This window comes from Argopecten irradians, chromosome 15, assembly GCF_041381155.1.
Source record: "Argopecten irradians isolate NY chromosome 15, Ai_NY, whole genome shotgun sequence".
Classification (NCBI taxonomy): Eukaryota; Metazoa; Mollusca; class Bivalvia; order Pectinida; family Pectinidae; genus Argopecten; species Argopecten irradians.
Genome location: NC_091148.1, coordinates 22,552,848 through 22,576,206, shown reverse-complemented (window position 1 = coordinate 22,576,206; position 23,359 = coordinate 22,552,848). Strand labels below are relative to the sequence as shown.

Below are 23,359 nucleotides of genomic sequence, written 5' to 3'. Positions count from 1 at the left end.
TATCTATTGAGAGGGGAGGATCCTCCTACATGCCATGCATGTGATTCTCCTCTCACAGTGGAGCATATTTTATTGCATTGTATCGATTTTAAACACATTCGAGATAAATACTAACGATGTCTCCGACATGTACACTTTGTTTCATGCCGTGAGACATAATCGTATTTTTAATTATCTCAAAGAGATCGGTATTTTAAGCAAAATATGAACGTTTTCTCATCATACATCGTATCAACTCAACATTTCATCGTTTCATCAACATTGTGCATGAGTTTTCTCATGTGTTTTTAACCAAATTTATTTTATCCAATACAAACTTTTTTTTATCAAATTACGTTTACAATCTGTGTTTTAGTCCTTACTTGCTTTTTCTTACCCTGAACTTTTATCCTGATATTAATGCATGACTTGTAGTTTGGCCCTAAATGACCTTAGTTGTCGATGGGCCGTAAAACTCAAACAAACAAACAAACAAACAAAGTACATTGTAAATAACGGGAACACTACACTCAATATGTTTCAAGGTGGCTGGGAGAGGACATGAAATAAATAAAAATATTGCGTGGGAATGAAATATTGTTGCGTTCGAACGAAATATTATTGCGTGAGAACGAAATATTATTGCGTGGGAACGAAATATTGTTGCGTTCGAACGAAATATTATTGCGTGGGAACGAAGTATTATTGCGTTCGAATGAAAAATTATTGCGTGGAAACGAAATATTATTGCGTGAGAACGAAATATTATTGCGTGGGAACGAAATATTATTGCGTTCGAATGGAATAATTATTTCGTGGGAACAAAATATTATTACGTGCAAACGAAATATCAACGGCTCACCTTTGGCTATTTCAAATGTGACAGTCTGCAATTTCATATCAATATTCTTTGTAATTGGTCATTTAAAGTGGTTTTGTGTAAACCTTCTTAATAAAGTATATTTTATATAGTATATTTTGCTTTAAAACCATTAATTTAAAGTGTATTGCATATATTGCTTGGATTTGTATTCTATTTCAGTATTTGCCTTCAATGATTTGCATTAAAATTGTAGAAAAGTCATGGAAATTCATTGTTTACTTTTTAAATTAGTTGACTAAGTATTGTTAAAAAATTATGTTCGTTGTAACACAATTTGCACACATTTAAATGGAAATATTGAAACATAATAACCCTATGTATTACAGTCATATAGATTTAACAATTAATTAAAGATGCTCAACCGCCGACACAGCATAAATGGTATTCATCATTTGAACAATAATTGGTGTTTAATCATGTATATACATGCCTAATTAACACAAAAATAGCATAAAATAATTTATTTCGCCGTTGGTGCATGCGCAATTTTTTTTACTTCATTCCATATAAGATTAAGTGCCACGGATTTTTTTCGGGATGCATTTAATTATTTTTCATGTATTTAACTTGAAGTAAAATAAGAAGCTCAAACTTTTCAATGGTGGTAATGGTGTAAAGTAAGTAACTTTTGTAACTGAAGAAAAATACTAAATCGTCTGCTCCTGTTTTTGATAGTGAGAAAATACCATTTGTCAGCGTGGAGCATCTTTAAAGGATTGTTATATTGCATTTATTGGAGATAAATAGAATAGCGCCCTATATGAATATTTATCTGCCACCCAGATTGCATTTATGATGGAATATTGCATTTATGTTGGAAATATAAATGCAATCTAACAATCCTTTAATTGTTATTAATTTCTAGTCCAAAGTAAAACATAATTTAGATGCGAGTAAACATTTTAATTTCCCACTTCAGCCATTTAACCTCAACAGCGAAGTTCAATGTGATAAAAAATAGTCCCTATAAAAAATTGGAAAGATAACAAAATCTCAATGTTTTTCAACAGCTTTTCCGTTTACTTTCAATTATCCAGACATTTAAACGATTTTTTTTCATAAGTTTCATAACCAAAATGGTTCATTCAACTATAATGTCAATTTTCCCGCGCGGACTATCATGGTGTCGGTAAACAAGACTCAAGTTCATTTATGTAGATATTACTACACCAAGTCTAGGCTGCATTTATTGCTCATAATGCAGATCACGGTTATCATTAGAGTAATAGGGGTCGTAGTGGTAAAATGTAAATATACAGTAATATAAAAGCACATAGACTGCTTTTATTTACGGCAGCGTATTAGGACAATATATAAATTTATTTATCATGTCCGTACAACTTATTATCATGTACGTATAACAAACTATTGTTACAGTATCGTGAACTGTTTGTACGTAGTATGCACAAAATATTATCTTGTACGTTTGTATGTACACGTCGTTGTAAGTCATGTACGTACATCAAGTATCAGTTGTACGTACAAGTTACTATCTTGTACGTATAACTTCATATCTTACAAGTACGTACAAGTTATTACAGTATCTTGTACGTACAAACTATTATCTTGTACAGTTGCACGTACAACGTAAGTATCATGTACGTACAACTTAGTATCTTGTATAACTTGTAAAAGTTTATATAATAAGGTGTTCATTACATATACAAGATACTATGTTGTACTGGACAAGATAAAATACAATATATAATATATTTCATTGAATATATAAAGTATTATCAATAAATCAAAACTTTAAATCGTTGAAAAATAAGGAAAACATCTTTTTTAGATAAGTGCCGTTTCATATGTTGTAGGCCATATCATATTACTACGGAGGCATGATTACTGTCATATCATTCATGTATGATAATGAGCTTGATAGTTATTTCGTTTGTACGCAATGATTATTTCGTTCGAACGCAATAATTATTCCGTTCGAACACAATAATTATTTCGTTCAACGCAATAATATTTCGTTCGAACGCAATAATATTTCGTTCGCCCTCAATAATATTTCGTTCCCACGCAATAATTTTATTTATTTCATGTCCGCTCCCAGCCACCGTATATTTGGAAGTAAACCTCAAATCATATACATGTCTATCTTCATCGTCGGTTTTAATACCTAAGGTTGCACATGTAATCAGCCAACACTGCTATACAATATAACCTCGCGGTGTGATTAAAAACGGAGCATAGTGGAGTTTAGACACTACTCAAATTCAATATTTTTTTAAAAAAGGAATGGCCCCAATTAAAAAAGACAGAAAGGAGATTTATTCGTCGACACAGGAACACCGTGTGTATTACATAATGTGTCACGTAATATAGATTTTTCACGTGGGGTAACGTTCCGAATGGAGGCCACGGGAAGGATGGCTGTCAACCCGGACCTCGCTAACGAACGACGAAAAGCGAGTTTTCACGTGGAAAAGCTGACAAACTTTATTTACCATGGGGTAGAACGAGTGAGAACAATGCAGTTCATGCGTAAGTATGGTGATGTTAGGTTTTTACTTCCCTTTGCTCAGTGTATTATTAGTAATACTAGGTTTAAACTATGTTCCCGGCGGCCACGGCAGCCCCGTTTCTAGTCCGCTAAACCTTCCTATATTATAAGGCTTTTTGATTTTTTTGTCTAATATATATATAAGGCGAAAAAATAAATAATTAAAAAAGCCTAATAATATAGGCAGGTTTAGGGACTACTCCGTTTCCAACCGTTTCATGCCACCGTTGACAAAACGTGGTGACCGCGAGACAACGTGAGACAACGCAGAAGGACGTGATAGACAAACGCAAGCGGTCGTGAATACCGTGGATGCCGTGCCAGATTTTTAAACTGTCAAAAAAATTGCCACGGCAGTCACGGTACAGATGGTGAACGCCACAGGACGTAATAAAACGGGATTGACGTAACAAAACGTAACAGCGCGTACGAGGCCGTAATAAAACTTCCATACACTCCGTGGTGGAACGGGAAGCAAGCACGTTCCCCGGAATCTCACGATGATTTCAAGTTTTGTGACGTTCTGTTGCGTTTTTTTTCTACGTTTTATGACGGTTGATACAGATTGGCTGCACGTTTTGTGCCGTTTTGTCCAGATTGTCAAGGTTTTGCTTCTTTGCTGGTCTGTGATTGGTCAAATGTTTTCCGCTGAGCTGCCTTCAATTTCACTATGAAATAGTCCAGGGATGTAGAAATTGTAAGTGATCGTAACCCCTGGAGTATCGAGGATGATGATGCAGACAAACAGCACGTAGTCTTTTCTGAAAAAGAGCTAAAAGTTTTCATTTATCATATACAGTGATAAAGCTGCTACATTTGTACAATCAAGGTACATTTTATAACATAACCGTCCTATCAGAATTTCACCTTGTACCCTACTGTCGAGATTAGATCCATACGAAATACTATAGATTGTACCTCAATCATCCTCGATACACCAGGAGTTACTATCACTGCCGTATCCACCCCACCCTCGATACCTCAGGGGTTACCATCACTGCCGTATCCACCCCACCTCGATACCCCAGGAGTTAATATTACTGCCGTATCCACCCCACCCTCGATACACCGGGAGTTACTATCACTGCCGTATCTACCCCACCCTCGATACCAAATTTCATTTCAACCAATTTTATTGAATCAATCAAAAGGATTGGGCAACAGGCTATGCCTATATAAGCCCTTTCCTAGCCAGAAACTATAATCAAATTGAAGTATATACATGTATTAAGTTGATTAAACAACATCTTAATTAAACAAATTTGGTATGTAACAAAAGAATATTATAATTACTTTTAATATGCCTAGTATTACACTCTTATGGATATATAAGTTTGGGAATAAATTTCAAATTGATAATTTTATATATAACATATTTGTACAAGGGAGATAATTCATTAATAGACTTAATAATATTATAGTAGTAAGATAGTAATTAGTATCATTAGAGTAATGGGAGTCGCAGTGGTAAAATGTAAATATACAGTAATATAAAAGCACATAGACCGCTTTTATTTACGGCAGCGTATTAGGACCAATATATAAATTTATTTATCATGTCCGTACAACTTATTATCATGTACGTATAACAAACTATTGTTACAGTATCGTGAACGTTTGTACGTACGTATGCACAAACTATTATCTTGTACGTTTGTATGTACATCGTTGTATCATGTACGTACAGTTAGTATCTTGTACGTACAAGTTACTATCTTGTACGTATAACTTCATATCTTACAAGTACGTACAAGTTATTACAGTATCTTGTACGTACAAATTATTATCTTGTACAGTTGCACGTACAACGTAGTATCATGTATGTACAACTTAGTATCTTGTATAACCTGTACAAGTTTATATACTAAGGTGTTCATACATGTACAAGATACTATGTTGTACGTACAAGATAAATACAATTAAATATATTTCATTGAATATATAAAGTATTATAAAATAAACAAAACTTTAAATCGTTGAAAATAAGGAAAACATCTTTTTAGATAAGGTGCCGTTTCATAAGTTGTAGGCCATATCATATTACTACGGTGGCATGATTACTGTCATATCATTCATGTATGATAATGAGCTTGATAGTTATTTCGTTTGTACGCAATGATTATTTCGTTCGAACGCAATAATTATTCCGTTCGAACACAATAATTATTTCGTTCAAACGCAATAATATTTCGTTCGAACGCAATAATATTTCGTTCGCCCTCAATAATATTTCGTTCGCCCTCAATAATATTTCGTTCCCACGCAATAATTTTATTTATTTCATGTCCGCTCCCAGCCACCGTATATTTGGAAGTAAACCTCAAATCATATACATGTCTATCTTCATCGTCGGTTTTAATACCTAAGGTTGCACATGTAATCAGCCAACACTGCTATACAATATAACCTCGCGGTGTGATTAAAAACGGAGCATAGTGGAGTTTAGACACTACTCAAATTCAATATTTTTTTTAAAAGGAATGGCCCCAATTTAAAAAGACAGAAAGGAGATTTATTCGTCGACACAGGAACACCGTAACGTTCCGAATGGCGGCCACGGGAAGGATGGCTATCAACCCGGACCTCGCTAACGAACGACGAAAAGCGAGTTTTCACGTGGAAAAGCTGACAAACTTTATTTACCATGGGGTAGAACGAGTGAGAACAATGCAGTTCATGCGTAAGTATGGTGATGTTAGGTTTTTACTTCCCTTTGCTCAGTGTATTATTAGTAATACTAGGTTTAAACTATGTTCCCGGCGGCCACGGCAGCCCCGTTTCTAGTCCGCTAAACCTTCCTATATTATAAGGCTTTTTGATTTTTTATCTAATATATATATAAGGCGAAAAAATAAATAATTAAAAAAGCCTAATAATATAGGCAGGTTTAGGGACTACTCCGTTTCCAACCGTTTCATGCCACCGTTGACAAAACGTGGTGACCGCGAGACAACGTGAGACAACGCAGAAGGACGTGATAGACAAACGCAAGCGGTCGTGAATACCGTGGATGCCGTGCCAGATTTTTAAACTGTCAAAAAAATTGCCACGGCAGTCACGGTGCAGATGGTGAACGCCACAGGACGTAATAAAACGGGATTGACGTAGCAAAACGTAACAGCGCGTACGAGGCCGTAATAAAACTTCCATACACTCCGTGGTGGAACGGGAAGCAAGCACGTTCCCCGGAATCTCACGATGATTTCAAGTTTTGTGACGTTCTGTTGCGTTTTTTTCTACGTTTTATGACGGTTGATACAGATTGGCTGCACGTTTTGTGCCGTTTTGTCCAGATTGTCAAGGTTTTGCTTCTTTGCTGGTCTGTGATTGGTCAAATGTTTTCCGCTGAGCTGCCTTCAATTTCACTATGAAATAGTCCAGGGATGTAGAGATTGTAAGTGATCGTAACCCCTGGAGTATCGAGGATGATGATGCAGACAAACAGCACGTAGTCTTTTCTGAAAAAGAGATAAAAGTTTTCATTTATCATATACAGTGATAAAGCTGCTACATTTGTACAATCAAGGTACATTTTATAACGTAACCGTCCTATCAGAATTTCACCTTGTACCCTACTGTCGAGATTAGATCCATACGAAATACTATACATTGTACCTCAATCATCCTCGATACACCAGGTGTTACTATCACTGCCGTATCAACCCCACCCTCGATACCTCAGGGGTTACCATCACTGCCGTATCCACCCCACCCTCGATACCTCAGGGGTTACCATCACTGCCGTATCCACCCCACCCTCGATACCCAAGGAGTTACTATCACTGCCGTATCCACCCCACCCTCGATACCAAATTTCATTTCAACCAGTTTTATTGAATCAATCAAAAGGATTGGGCAACAGGCTATGCCTATATAAGTCCTTTCCTAGCCAGAAACTATAATCAAATTAAAGTATATACATGTATTAAGTTGATTCAACAACATCTTAAAGATGCTCCACCGCCGACAGAGCATAAATGATATTCATCATTTGAACAATAATTAGCGTTTAATCGTGTATATATATGTCTAAATAACACAAAAAATAATATGAAATAATTTATTTTGCCTTTGGTGCATGCACAATCAGTACTTCATTCAATATAGGATATAGCGCCATGGCTATTTTTTCGGGATGCAATTAATTATTTTGCATATTTTTAACCTGAAGTAAAATTAGAAGCTCAAACTTTTCAATGGTGGTAATGGTGTAAAGTAAGTAACTTTTGTAACTGAAGAAAAATACCAAATCATCTGCTCCTGTTTTTGATAGTGAAAAAAATACCATTTGTCAGCGGTGGAGCATCTTTAATTACACACATTTGGTATGTAACAAAAGATTATAATTACTATTAATATGCCAAGTATTATAATCTTATGGATATATAAGTTTGGGAATAAATTTCAAATTGATATTTTTATATATAGTATAATTGTACAAGGGAGATAATTCATTAATAGACTGATTAATATCATATCAGTAAGATAGTAATTAGTTATGTAATATAACAGACTAGTAAACCACTGAAAACTTTTTTGAAATTTTCTCAGTTTTATTGGGTACATAATCCAGTGATTCTGCCTGTGTCTGGGACTACAAAAGTCCATAGCCAATTATTGGCAAAAGCCCCTAACACAGGCAAATCCTAGATTAGCACCCAATAAAACTGGAAACAGAGAATAATGCTTAGTATGATCATGATCGTGATTTAACATTAAAGATTCATATAATGAGAGGATTTTTTTTTTATATTTTTTTTAGAAGTTCTGATCGCCATCACTACCCACCATCGACATACAAGAAGTTTATAAACAATAATAAGAATATATGGACATAATTTGGATATTTGGAAGACCCAAACAATATCAAAAATGGTATACATGGGTGTACAGACACACCCGCACACACACACACACACACACACACACACACACACACACACACACACACACACACACACACACACACACACACACACACACACACACACACACACACACACACACACACACACACACACACACACACACACACACACACACACACACACACACACACACACACACACACACACACACACACACACACACACACACACACACACATGTTTGGATATATAAATAATTTAGATAAGTCGTTTGGTATTAATTAAAAACCAAACTATCACTGCCGTATCCACCTTACCCTCGATACCCCAGAAGTTACTATCGCTGCCGTATCCACCTTACCCTCGATACCCCAGGAGTTACTATCACTGCCGTATCCACCCCACCCTCGATACCTCAGGGGTTACCATCACTGCCGTATCCACCCCACCCTCGATACCACAGGAGTTACATCACTGTTATCATATCCATCCTCGATACCTCAGGGGTTACTATCACTGCCACATCCACCCCACCCTCGACACCTCATGGATTACTACCACTGCCATGTCCACCCATCCTCGATACCCCAGGAGTAACTATCACTGTCGTCATATATACACATAGGCTATGTTAACCTGACCAATCGCAGGCATATGCAGACTTAATTTTTAGATAACAGAGAGCGATATCTTATTTTAACGCCAAGATCTATACCAAAGAACCAAAGCTACCTGTTAGTCTGTTGTTGCACTTGGAGCTTTTAGTTTTGTTTTGAAACAGTCCAGGGATAGATATAACGACAGTTATAGTAATAAACGTCAGGGAAATCGAGGAGCTACCTGAATAAATATATCAAGATATTGATAACTGTATGATAATGCCTATGAGGTCAGGTCTAATGCAGGTCACCCTACTGTTGGCAGATACCTAAATACAGAAGCAGCCGTTGTCATTATGTAGTATGACCTTTCTATCCAGTTTGCCCATTGTCTGTATACTTTATGTGACCGAGTTGGTTTTGTTCTTCGCACAGTTGAAAATTGTTGAATAGCCCTGAATACATAGTCCGAGGAAAAACAATACCAGAAACTGTTGAACCACAAAACACATATATAGAAATGTACAATGTTACAACATGAAGACAGGCGCGTAGCTGATGGATGTGCAAGCACTTTTAAGGCTAGCGCCACATGCGCGAGTATAAGGTTGGAAGGGGGTCTGAGGGAGTCTCCCAAGGGAAAAAATGAAAATCTAGATTTCAATTTCATTTGGTCGCTTTTGGCAGTTTTTGCGTGACCTACCATTATGCAAAATAGTTTACACCAAATAGATCATGCTGATACATCTGTAGGGCATATAATATATTTGTTAGTCCCCTGATGTCATAGGAAAGGAATTCATAAAATATGGACGCGTTATTTCCAGGCAGGTACGTTATTTTTGATGCTAGGTGTTCAATGAATGTGCACTTATAATGACTTATAAAGATATAAAGATCAGAGACTATGAAATGTATCCCATCTGTAAGCAAGAAGATCTGTTTGTAATTTAGACTTAGCAAAGCTCAGATCATCCTGCAATATATAGGTAACATCATTATTTCTTACTTTGATATGGTTCATGCTATTATTTCATCTCTCTTTTCCACCAGAGAAACTTGTTTACGAAACGTTTGCGAGTCCAAAATACATACCCAAATATAGACCGAATTACCTGTCTCTTAAAATGAGCTCCTTCTAAAATGAGCGTAACAAAAAACGACAACAAAAAGAAAAAGACCTCATTTTAAGAGACAAGTGATTCGGTCTAATCCACATACAGAGCTGAACATTACCACATCCAAATCCAAACACTGATGTTCTCCATAAATGATCTACTTTGTTGTCCACGACTTCCAAACCTGAAATGCCTAGAATCAAATTAACGTTCCTCTCAGGCAATAAACTCCATTAATCTTAATACCTTCTAAATTTAACTGACAGTCCATCATGATGGACCTATAATCTCACCAAAGTAGCTATTCGTTTGGTGTTGATACGAAGGCGAGCTTGGATAGTCAGGAATATTATAAGGTAAAACAATATACAGTTTTTATGTATTAATTTCCAATACTTTTACAATGTATAGACCGTCACTCTCACACGTGGTATACTCATTCTAAAACGAGTTTCACAAAATATACACATAAAACTCCTAAGTTATTGACAAGTACATTCCAAACGTCCCACGAATATTGGAATTTCTGGACTTTAATACACATGTATACTTAGGAAAATGATGTGTAAACACTGGCTTATGCGCTGGTAGGAAAGATGTAGAAGTTAGGACATATATAGAAATGTACAATGTCAAGACATGTAGAAAATGCATAACGTGAAGAATTTTATAACTAGTACTGAGCTATTGATCTCCCTCCGGCAATGATGCACCAAACATTTGTAATCAAGGGATCATACATTTAATAATGGCTTTTATGTTTTGTTGTTTACTGGTGTCTAAACTGCATTTGTTGGGCAGATATTTTAAATGACGCGCGTAAACTTATAATATAATTTCCCCCTACAAACCGAACCAGAGTGAAACACACTCGGTAATGAGATCAACTCCTTAACGGATGACCAAGATGAACCTAAAAAGATAGGTATGCTTCAGTAAGATAGTACTATAAAACATATATGGTCAAGTGCCCTTAATCGTCAGGGACCTGTTTTCGTCATGTTTACAATTTTGCTTACATCTTATGAACTATCGCGTGATTTCATAAAGAGTGTCGTCTGCCAAAGCAGATTTGATCAAGGAAGATTGGTCGATGTAGCAATATACCCGAAAACGAAGGTATTTTTTTCTTAAGTCCATTTTAAATGAAACTTTAAACAATACCGTCAGCGTTTGATCGTCCATGTCCACTGCAGCAGCATATCAACAAAGTACCGGAAGTCACGTGTCTGATCATGTGATTCATAGCCCAGATTTAGAGTTATTACAAATTATTTTGGCGATTCAACTTTCCCGAAATTTGTGGTGTGGTATTGTTGGAAACATTACATTACGTAATAGGAGTATCATATTAGTCGACTGGTCGTCTTCAGATTGCCTCAGTCTAATTTACCACCCATAGATAAGCGACATCTGTCAATCAGAATTTTATAATTTCATTGACTATATATGTATTTAAGCATGCTATGTTTTATAGTATGTCAGTTAGGTCCAAGACTTTGAAAGGAACACATCGGGTACATTCTGGACACTCCAGAATAGCCCTCCGTCAAGTCCAACGTATCGTTATTAAATTCTAAAGTTAAAATTCAACATTCTCTTACGTCATCTTTACATCGTGACAAAACGTGCGGAAGTTACCGTATGTTATATTCATGTTGTTTCTCTTTGTAGTAATGGCACTGTTGATTTGTTCATAATGTCATATCACTGAAGCATGTCACCAAATACACTGAACAACACACCCCACTATATCACATTAATGACAAACCAGTCGTCCCACTATACAGCTTTACATACCAATAAAGCTCCCACCCAATTTGTTTTCCTTCACAATATTCTTTTATTCTGCAGAGAACATCGTCTCCCAAGATGACGTTGTAAAGAAAACAAAACCATGGGCTTTCAGGACAAACGAGGAGAAATTTGACACAAATCTCCGGATATACTCCGCACTCAGCAGGCGGGTAAAGGAACTGGGCATCACCGATGATTTTTCCATGCGATACTTCAATAAGTGAGTTTTTGTACAAACATGATTCTATGGAAGCCACTGCCCATTTTTCTTTACCGCATTCTACCGACAAGTAGCCACCGGGCAATAAGCCATGCCTTTTTAAGAAGTCCTTTTAAACTAAATCAGGCAATTAGTTCCCTTTCTATTTTTGTATTTTGTTTGCTTTTCTCCGTTCTGAAAAAAATCGATGTATAGGGATCAATCTGACTTATTTGCCAATGTAGAAGAACTAAGACAAAATATTTGAGTCATATAAGTATTTTGCAGCTTTTTTAGGCTTTTTAGAAAGACAGCCAATGAAAAATGTCCATAAGTTACGATCCCGACAGGATTTAGGTGACATTCCTTCGTTTGGACATCGGAAACGTTTTGAAAATCTTAGCATAAAATGAATACGATAAGTTAATTACACGTGTTGTAATCTCTATTGGTAATTATTTTATAATAACATTCCAACATGTATATAGAAAATGAATGTTTTCATCTTTTGATTTATCCGGTAATTGCGATGCATAGTTGTGTATATGGATGCTAAGTAGTTTGGTCCAGGGGAGATAATTTAACACTTTGATGACCTGTATGTTAAGACACCTGTCTAATAAGACACATTTCTATCTATCCCTTAGAGTGTCTCACTACACAGGTTTGACTGTATATGGGATATTTCCCCGGTTAGTGACAAAAATACATCTAACGTTTTGACAGAAAAAGTGTGATTGGAACATGATGAACGTGTGTTGTTTTTCTGAAACCTACATGTAAATACAACCAGTTTCCTCGGGTAACAGCCGCGCAATCACGCAACAGTATTTCTACTTCGTGTCAATTTCATATAATTTGTAGACAATATTTGAATCGTTAAACCTGAGATTGTCAATATAGTCTATATGTTAAGATGATAATTTGGTAACTACTAATGGATAACAAACGATTCCCATTTGCTTTTTTTTTGCTTCTTATCGACCAAAAGTGTTTCAAACAAAGGAAAGTCCCTTTCATGACACGAATGTTAACAGATGGAATTCTGAAGCCATTTGCAGGCACTCATTAATCGAGCCGCGAGTCTTCAAAATATCGGAGGACAGGCGAGAATCGAAAGTTATACTGTGACCTAGTGAGAGTAAAGAAAAGTTTCACATGCCGATCTGGTTAAAATACAGATCATTATTATCACTACGTTTGTTAAGAGGATCTGACAACATTCCATTAGGGGTCACGTCCTGGTGACCTTTGGAAATAGCTAAACAAATTGCTGCTATCAGAATCTTGTCTTTGGACAACAGTTTGACAAAGCTGTCAGAATTATTTTCATGTGTGTAGTCATCTCGCCCAAAGCGCACAACAAATCTAATTGGCTGGGACAAAATGACATTTCAAATGATGTAGCAAGGTGTAGAAAATGCATTCGATTTGATTTACAGGTTGCATAAAGGTTATCCGATAATGACCCCTGTATGGGATGTTGTCAGATCCTCTTTGGAACGGAGTGGATTTTATTCAGATTGTTCATATGTGGACATAACTTCTGTTAACGAGATAAAAAATTCCGTTAAAATTCTCTGCAAGCTATGTTATAACCACAGCCATGTTTTGGGTCCAGTTAGAAGCTAGTATTTCAAGAGAATGTCTCTATACTTTATTCCTACATATGAGAAACAATATTGTTATAATATGGATGTTTTTTACACAGAGACGTAGCGCGTAATGAAGTCAACATGCTGTATTTACATAATGAGGTTTTTACTCCGACTATCGCCATGCATGGTACAGAGGAACAGAGGAAGAAGTTTCTACCGCTGGCCAAAAACCTTACGATCATTGGAGCCTACGCACAGACCGAATTGGCACATGGTGATGTTTTTTCGTGTCAAATGTTAAGATTTTTTTATCTTAATGAATGAACTTGTCCAACCTCTCAATAATGTAAACAATTTTGCAGATTAAATCTTGATATTTTATATAAGTTATATATAATTGTCCCTCAATTACTTTACAACAGAACAATCACATTGTTCCCTAAACCGTGAAGGGTGTGTAGTTTCGTTTGATATAGATATGACCAGTTCACAATCATAAATATATGAATTTAAGCAGGACCTTTACGCTGCTGATACTTTGTAGGAACGTTTATCAGGGGCCTGGAGACTACAGCCACATACTGTACAGAAACAAAGGAGTTTGTGGTACACTCACTAACATTAACGCCCACCAAATACTGGTCAGGCGCTCGTGAGTACCTCCGCAGATAAACTGTCAACCAACTTTCTATCACGTGCGAGTTATTTTCGCGAATTTCGCGGTCAAGGTAAATTCGTGAATGTTTATCTTATTATAACACAATTCAATTAAAAGATATCATCGTTCAATTTCAAATCAGCGAAACTTAATCTCAGCGAAATTGGTTGAAACGGAAATCGCGAAATTTAGTAGCCACGAATGAAAGTTGTTTGATAGCCTTGCATTTTTATCTTTATTTATGCAACAAAATTTGCGAAATTATTTCATTTCGTATACTAGTAGACATGATCGATCGTATATTCATTATAATGGTAAGTCATCATTTGATTGCTATGTATGGAATGTGCTACCGAATTTCTGTGAATCATCGGATAATTTTACTATTAAAATTTTGACTTAAAAGTGACTAGTAACACATAGGTGGAGACATCTGAACCAAACAATATTGTCGACTTATCGAAGTTCTACTGTATTTACATCCAGACTGAAATGAAAATGATAATTGTTTTTCTGATGTATACCTTGAAAATAAATGTACTTTTACCATGCATTTTAAGGTCATTTAAGCCGATGGGTCAGGATGACCTATGGTCATCATGCATCGTCCGTCGTCGTCCGCCGTCCGCCGTGCGTAAACATTCATTCAAACAACTTCTTCTCAATAACTGAAAGGTCTTAGGTACTGATATTTGGCTTGTAGCATGCTGTGATAAAGGGCTACCGAGTTTGTTCAAATGAATGACCTTGACCGTCATTCAAGTCCACAGGGGTCAAATACAAAAATGTAGGCTAAAATCTTTAAATGACTTCTTGTGAATAACTATGAGGCCTAGAGACCTGATATTGGGCCTGTGGCATGCTAGGGTGAAGGACTAACAATTTTGTTCAAATTAATGAACTTAACCTTTATTCAAGGTTACAGGGGTCAAATAGGCTAAAATCTTTAAACGACTTTTTGTGAATACTATGAGGCCTAGAGACATTATGATATTGGGCCTGTGACGTGCTGGGATGAAGAGATACCAAGATTGTTCAAATGAATGACCTTGACTTAAAGTCACAGGGTTCAAATAGACTAAAATCTTTTAACGACTTCTTGTTAATAACTAAGAGTGCTAGAGACTCGATATTGGACTTGTATTATGGTGGGGATCAAGGGACCTTCATTCATGGTCTATTTCATAAAATATACCAGAACTTGAACTTCTTTTATTAAAAGAGTATTTGTATTGTCTTAATTGTTTCCCACTTCTATATTCATTGAGGTGTTGTATTGTTCCAATAGTCAGATGACCGTTATGGCCCATCCATGGGCCTTTTGTTTCATTAAACATCGTTTTGAGCTCACCTGACCCGAAGGGCCGGTGAGCTTATGCCAATGCGCGGCGGCGGCCGTCGTCCGTCCGTCCGTCAACATTTCTTTTGGCACGGATCCCTCGGGGGCAGATCGTTCTGCATGGATTCTAACCAAATTTGGCCAGAAATATCCTTGGGGAAAGGAGAACAGAGTTTGTATACATTTTGGCTCTTACCCCCCAGAGGCAGGAGGGGTGGGGCCGAATAAAGGAAATAGAGGTAAATCCTTTAAATCGCTACTAGTCATGGGGTTCGACATAGATTGTAACCAAATTTGGCCAGAAAACATCCTTTGGGGAAGGGAAATAAAGTTTGTAAAATTTTGGCACGGATCCCTCGGGGGCAGGTGGGGCGGGGCCCAATAGGGGAAATAGAGGTAAATCCTTTAAATCGCTACTGGTCATAGAGTTCTGCATGGATTCTAACCAAATTTGACCAGGAACATCCTTGGGAGAAGGGGAACAGATTGTATAAATTATTGGCTCTGACCCCACAGGGGCAGGAGGGGCGGTGCCCTATAAGGCAAATAGAGGTAAATCCTTTAAATCGCTACTGGTCATAGGGTTCTACATAGATTGTTACAAAATTTGGACAGAAATATCCTTGGGTGAATTTTGGCTCCGACCCCCAAAAATAATATAAATATGGAAAATTAACATAGAATCAATTGAAAAGTCGTTTTAAATTTTTGTTCTGTTGAATCCCAGTGGGAAAGATTGCTAACTATTGTATCCTCATGGCCCAGCTATACACCCAGGGCAAATGTCATGGACCACACATGTTTTTGTGTCCACTCCGGGACCTCGTCACGCATCAGTCGCTCCCAGGTAAGGTTCAAACCTGGGTCCAGTTTCGTGGACATTCCTTAACTTTAAGGAATCCCTTAACTTAACTTCCCCGCAGAAAACACTACAAAAGTTAAGAAGAAAAAAAAACTAAGTTAAGGGGCCTTCCTTCAAATCTGTAATGCTTCCTGATGGAAAATTTTGAGTTAAGAGATTCCTTAAATTTAAGAAATGTTCATGAAACTGGGCCCAGTGGGTAAATTATATTATGCCACTTTTGCTTATAAAGTACCATGCTTTTCTATCTATGTGATTAATTGTTTTTAATAACTTTATGGTCTTCAATATATTACCGACGACATTTAGTGAAAGAAAAGAATCAATATAGATACCTAGGATATTATCCAAGAGACAGCTGTTCAGTATCCTGCATTTGTGATGCGTTCCTAGCAGCCATAGTTATAGTTAGTTGATGGACGCAGGCAGGGTTTCCTCTGTGTCCATATATTGTATATTATTGAATAATATGGTCGATATATTGTTAAAAGTTCTTTCTTGACTCAATTTTCTTCAATTTTTCAAAGTTTTCTAATCATACCAGCTACCTCTAGGTATTAGCTTTATAGATGTAAATAAACATTTTCACCAATTTGTTTTTGCATTGTAGGAGTTGAGCTCGGTGTTATTGGACCTAAGTTTGGAGTAAATGAAATAAACAATGGCTTCCTACGACTTAGTAATGTGAGAATACCACGTGACCATATGTTGATGCGCTACTCCAAGGTAATCCTTTATTACACTGATCAGGTTATGATAAAGAAATGAGCTGTTGTCACGACGAATTACACTCAAACCCCGCAGAATTGACCAGATCTCTAGTTTAATATCATTGAATAGATTCCAATTGAATTACCGGAATAATTGGTTATGTGTTACATATTGTGATAGAAGATTAAGGATATTATGATATACATGTAGATATATGTAGTATCCGTGCGTACTTATTTTCAAGGTTTATGACTTTCAAAAATATCATATAAGAAATATTCTTCGTTAGCCTATGAAATCATGTTTTCAAAAAGGTTGTAAAACTAATTTCGTTGTTTTTTATTCGTGGTTCTACGGCATCCACGAAAACAACAAAACAATTCTACACAACGAACGTTTTCAATACAAATCCTTATACTCACTCCTTAAATAGAGGACCTGACAACATCCCATAAGGGGTCATGTTCAGATGACCTTTATATCTCTACATCGTGCTACGTCAATTGTCAACGACATTTCGCCACAGTTTACTTATGCCTTCAGCTTTATTGAGCTCTTTGGACGAGTTGTCTACGTACACGACAGCTTTATCATACAGTTTCGTCCACAGTCAAGATTCTGGCAGCAGCAATTTGATTGGTGTTCTAAAGGTCACCAGAACGTGACCCGTAATTGGATGTTGTCAGATCCTCTTATCAAATGTAGTGATAATAAGGATCGGTGTTTTAATTAGATTGCGAACGTAACAAAACACGTTACAAATCAATATTACGTATTTGCATATTACAGAGTTATCTGTCCTTGCGGGTAGGTATTGATTGTGACTTCATGTGTTTACGAGCGTAACATCATGCTTTTGTGAGAAAACGACATGAGGTTCGCTCACAAAATAATGACGTCACAATGGATACCTACCCGGAAGGGAGTTAATTTTGTAATACGCAAGGAAGGAATGTGACTATTTCAGATGTACATTTATCACAGAAAAGAAAAGAATTTTCTTCCTGAAAGGACATAAAATATAGTAGAATTTCCACATACGTAATAATTTTTCTCAAACCAGAAAATGATCGAGTTATTGCAATTCTGCTGTTGCTACCAAAATTCCTTCTTTAATTATATACTGTGAACGGTGTGCAGTGAAGCACTATTTCACAAGATGTTACACATTTTTTACATAAATGAAAGACATGTAGCATTGAAATCTTATTTGGTTACTAGACATGCATCGCGACAAGAAATGGTTGCTTAAAATTCCTTCAGCTGACATCACACAGGCCTGTATGATGTCCTTTATACATTCTAATGATATTAAAATATAACTTCTAACACTAATTGTTTTCCTTTATTGTGAGGTTTTGGAGGATGGTACATACATCAAACCGGTGAATGACAGACTAGTTTATGGTTCCTTGGTGATGAACCGAGCGACCATCGTTAACGACGTGGCCAATGGCCTGGCTATGGCCTGTACTATCGCTGTCAGATACAGCGCCGTCCGGAGACAGTCTGAATTGTCACCAGGGTGAGTACATACTCCACGTACAGGTTACTACCACTCTCATTGTATTTATCCTTGATGTTATAGAGGTTACTATCACTGTCGTTATATCCATCATCGATACTCCAGGGATTACTATCACTGTCGTTATATCCATCCTCGATACTCCAGGGGTTACTATCACTGTCATTGTATCTACCCTCGATACTAAGGGGTTACTATTACTGTTAAAGTATCCATCCTCAATGTTCAAGGGGTTACTATCACTGTCGTTATATCCACCCTCGATACTCTAGGTGTCACTATCATCGTCGTTATATATATCCTCGATACTCCAGGGGTTACTATCACTGTCATTGTATCTATCCTCGATACTCCAGGGGTTACTATTACTGTTAAATTATCCATCCTCATTGTTCAAGGGGTTACTATCACTGTCGTTATAACCACCCTCGATACTCTAGGTGTCAGTTGTTATATATATCCTCGATACTCCAGGGGTTACTATCACTGTCGTTATATCCATCATCGATACTCCAGAGGTTACTATCACTGTTAAAGTATCCATCCTCGATGCTCAAGGGGTTACTATCACTGTCCTTATGTTATACTAATCCTCGATACTACACTGTTACTATCACTGTCGTTGTATCTATCCTCGTTACTCCAGGGGTTACTATCACTGTCATTGTATCTATCCTCGATACTCCAGAGGTTACTATCACTGCCATTGTATCTATCCTCGATACTCCAGATGTTACTATCACTGTCATTGTATCTATCCTCGATCCTCCAGAGGTTACTATCACCGTCGTTATACCAATCCTCGATGCTCAAAGGGTTACTATCACTGTTGTTATTTCCATCCTCAATAATCCAGGGGTTACTATCAGTGTCGTTATATCAATTATCAATATGTACACATCCTCGATACTGCAGCGCTTACTATCTCTGCTGTTATATTCACCACACCTGGACTATGTTAGTCATAACAAAACTGGAGGCTTTTTGTGCGACGATCAACTGATAAGCGAAATAGCAAAACAGGGGATTGATTTAAAAAAAATTATGGATATATACGTGTACGTTATTGTAAAGCTATGATATCGGCAGTTTTGGTTTTAACTACGAAATATACGAAGGACAAATACCGTGGTGTGAGATGTCTCCAGTTTCGATGTTAAAATGTTAAATGGGGTAAAGATAAGGCCATACCTGGATGTATGATTTAATGTAGCTATACTTACATTTTCTCTTTGAACACCATGGTACCTACTTGCTGAACCAATGGGATGGCGGTATCCCATCACTTGCTGAACCAATGGGATGGCGGTATCCCATCAGTTGTTGAACCAATGGGATGGCGGTATCCCATCACTTATTGAACCAATGGAATGGCTGTATCCCATCACTTGTTGAACCAATGGGATGGCGGTATCCCATCACTTGTTGAACCAATGGGATGGCGGTATCCCATCACTTGTTGAACCAATGGGATGGCGGTATTCCATCAATTAACACCTCAATGATTGATCCGGGTTCTCACCAATATTCAATTGCTTTTCAAATAACTTTTACATAAGGATTTTTGATGCATCAAAAATTCATCGGCTGTTCAGTAGTTTCTTGCAGAATGTGCTGTTTGCTTTTAAACATGCGATTAGTGTCTCGCACTTTGACGTTGCTTTCGTTAGGACAAGCAAGCGGTAATACAAAAAGTTAATTCCTGAGTTCTTTATCGTTCCAAATGGGTTCAAATCATTTCAAATTCTTTTTTGGTCTCATTTTACCAAATATTGAGCAATACCACTTAGTATAAGAAAATTTAGACAAGGTAGAGAGGACATCGAGTCCCTGATCAGCTATTGCGATATTTGTAACGTTTGTGACATACAATACCCTACTGTGGATTCAGACAGGAAGCCCAGATCCTGGACTACCAGACACAACAGCACAAGTTATTCCCTCTGTTGGCCGAAGCGTACGCTTACCACTTCGCCGGAGACGCAGTACAGAACAGCTATCTACAGATGTCCAAGGCGATAGAGGCTGGGGATCTACAGCTGCTCCCCGTGGTAAGTTACGGCCGTTACACTGTGTGGTTATTTTGTTGATATTGTTCATTACTAAAACAGGAGTACAAATGTATATCTTCCGAGCCCAGTTCCAACAATAGTCCTCAACTTTAGAAATTTCCTTGACTTAAAAGTCTCCATAAAAAGCATTGCGTCAATAGTTTCTTACCTTAAATTATCTCCTCTAATCTTACTTTCTTATGGAGAATTGTTTGCCAAAATCGCAGTCTGCTGAATGATATTGTACTTAAATATTTTGTTTATTTCTAAATAATATATTTAATCCTCTAGTTACATGCGTTATCGGCTGGCCTGAAGGCGTTCGGGACATGGGGTGCTTCCGCGGGTATTGGGGTGTGCCAAATGGCCTGTGGTGGTCATGGTTACTCGCAAGCCAGCGGTTTCCCCAAAATATACACTAAAACTACTCCGACCTGTACATTAGACGGCGAGAACACCGTGATGATGTTGCAGACAGCCAGGTAAGGGAGTTAACTCTACGATGTTTTCTAAATACGTATTTAGTTAGGTAAGATAACTCTTCCGTGATGTTTAATTACTTAGTCCTATTAACAGTCAGGGCCTTGTAAGAACGGCCTACCATGTATGCGACGTGTAGTGTGTATGAGGTGCGTGTTGTGCGTTTTGAGTGACAGCGGTATATTCGTTTTGTGCCGTATTGTATAGTGGAACTATTGCTGTTGTTATAGTGCTTCATCACTGAAGCATGCCACCGAAAATATCAACCAGATAGGGAATAAATATGATATTGTAATAGGTAAGATATTCCATTCTAGAGCAAAGTGCAGAAAGATAGAGCAAAAATTAAAAAAAAAACCTGTTCTTAACACTGGTATATTCTCTCCACAGATATCTGATGAAGTGCATGAAGAAAATGCAAAGTGGAGAAAAACTACCAGATCTGGTCCTTTACCTCAGCATGGACCTGTCAGGAAAGTCTTCTATGTCCTCTGACGTAGACCTTCCAATTCTGGTCACTGCATATCAACACAGGGCTGCAAGACTGACCAAAGCTGCCACGACAGCCGCTCAGATGTTAATGAATGATGGTAGGAGTCCTACAGAGGCGTTCAATATGGCGTCTACACAGTTGGTCTGGGCGGCCAAGGCCCACTGTCACCAGTACGTGGTCAATGTGTTTGTAAATACTGTTACTGAGGCCAAGGTGGACAATAACACACGGGCGGTACTGACCACTCTGTGTAAACTGTACGCCGTCAACGGGATCCTAGAAAACCTCGGCGAATTCTTACAGGTAAACTCATAACAATAAGCTATTTCTTCGCTGTTACATTTTCGTGTATTCGATTTTCCGGTACAAGACATGGTCCTGATATTCCTGAAAACATTGATGAGCATTTCATATCTATATAATGAAACCAAACAGAATAAACAACTGTTAACGTATTTATTTTAAGCATAAAGTTGACTTTGAACAGATTAGCGCAGCGACAAATTCGCCCATTTACAATGATAACTACAATAATAAAATACAGAAAATGCAATTAAGCCTAACGCAGGCATATTTCAGCTCAAAAGTTCTGGAGAGAAAAACGTTGTTAAAACTGACAAAATATTTCACGCTTACAGAAGTTACCTCTACTTAGCAATGCATTTATATGAACCATTTATATCCTATATAGGACCAGTATTTCACCGCCGAACAGGTCGACATTCTAACTGATCAGCTGACGACGCTACTGACAGCTGTACGGCCTGACGCAGTTGCCTTGGTAGATGCGTTTGACTTTCACGATGAACTTTTAGACTCCTGTCTCGGACGGTATGACGGAAACGTTTACCACGCCCTCTACCAGTTCGCCAAGTCGTCTCCCCTTAATGAAAAAGATGTAAGTGCTAAATAGTTTACAGAAGCTTTGGCACTAGTAGACACATCTCTAAACAACTATAGAACACTAATATTACTACATGCTCTCGTATATAATATCTCGCGTCTTCGTTATTGTCAAAGTATTCGCAAAAATTAAACTTACATGATGAACTGTACAGTTGCAAATATTCGCATGGACTTAAGTTTTGCTTTATACGCAGATTAACCCTAACTCGCGATTAAATAATAATCATGGTTTTACACTTGAATGACGTTTGTAAAGGCTAGAATGGTGATTCGTGAAAATAACCATCGCGAGTAAGTTGCAAACAGTAAATTACGACAGTTTACACCCGTGAAATTCAAGAACTATGCAGTATAATTCAGGTTATTTGTGGTCCCTCGTATCAAATGAAGCTCTTGAAAACATGTAATGTAGATTTCATGTACAAGGTAAAAAATTTGCTGTTCTGTGAAACTGTTTTTCAATTTCGATACAATCGTTTCAAATGAAGAATTGATCCTTTAGCTAAATCATAATACTGCAAAAGACAAAACCAATTTTCCTTATTAAAGATATCCGGTGTTTTTATTTGTTCACAAGGTCCAAGATTCCTACTACAAGTTCATCAAACCCATGCGAGAAGGACAAGACATTATGCCGTCCCGTTTGTAGATAACTAAGCCATTACCAAATAGGAATGCTCTACGGATGTCAATGTCATGAGTTGAATGAAAGAAAGTACTGTCAATTTTTAGTTACTTTACGACCCGATGCAATTACGTTTGATTTCCAAGATAAACTTTTATC

At 37.2% G+C, this 23,359-nt stretch overlaps 1 protein-coding gene across 1 annotated transcript; it reads left to right on the top strand.

The window, feature by feature from the left end:
• Positions 1-5,739: 5,739 nt before the first annotated feature.
• On the top strand, positions 5,740-23,279 carry LOC138309439 (peroxisomal acyl-coenzyme A oxidase 1-like). Its single transcript, XM_069250635.1, has 12 exons — positions 5,740-6,051; positions 11,811-11,973; positions 13,664-13,824; positions 14,095-14,202; positions 16,275-16,394; positions 17,020-17,135; positions 18,476-18,645; positions 20,537-20,696; positions 20,988-21,178; positions 21,567-21,972; positions 22,361-22,567; positions 23,153-23,279. The coding sequence occupies exons 1-12, from the start codon at positions 5,919-5,921 to the stop codon at positions 23,222-23,224; spliced, it is 2,007 nt and encodes a 668-aa protein (XP_069106736.1). The 5' UTR covers positions 5,740-5,918; the 3' UTR covers positions 23,225-23,279.
• Positions 23,280-23,359: the final 80 nt, after the last annotated feature.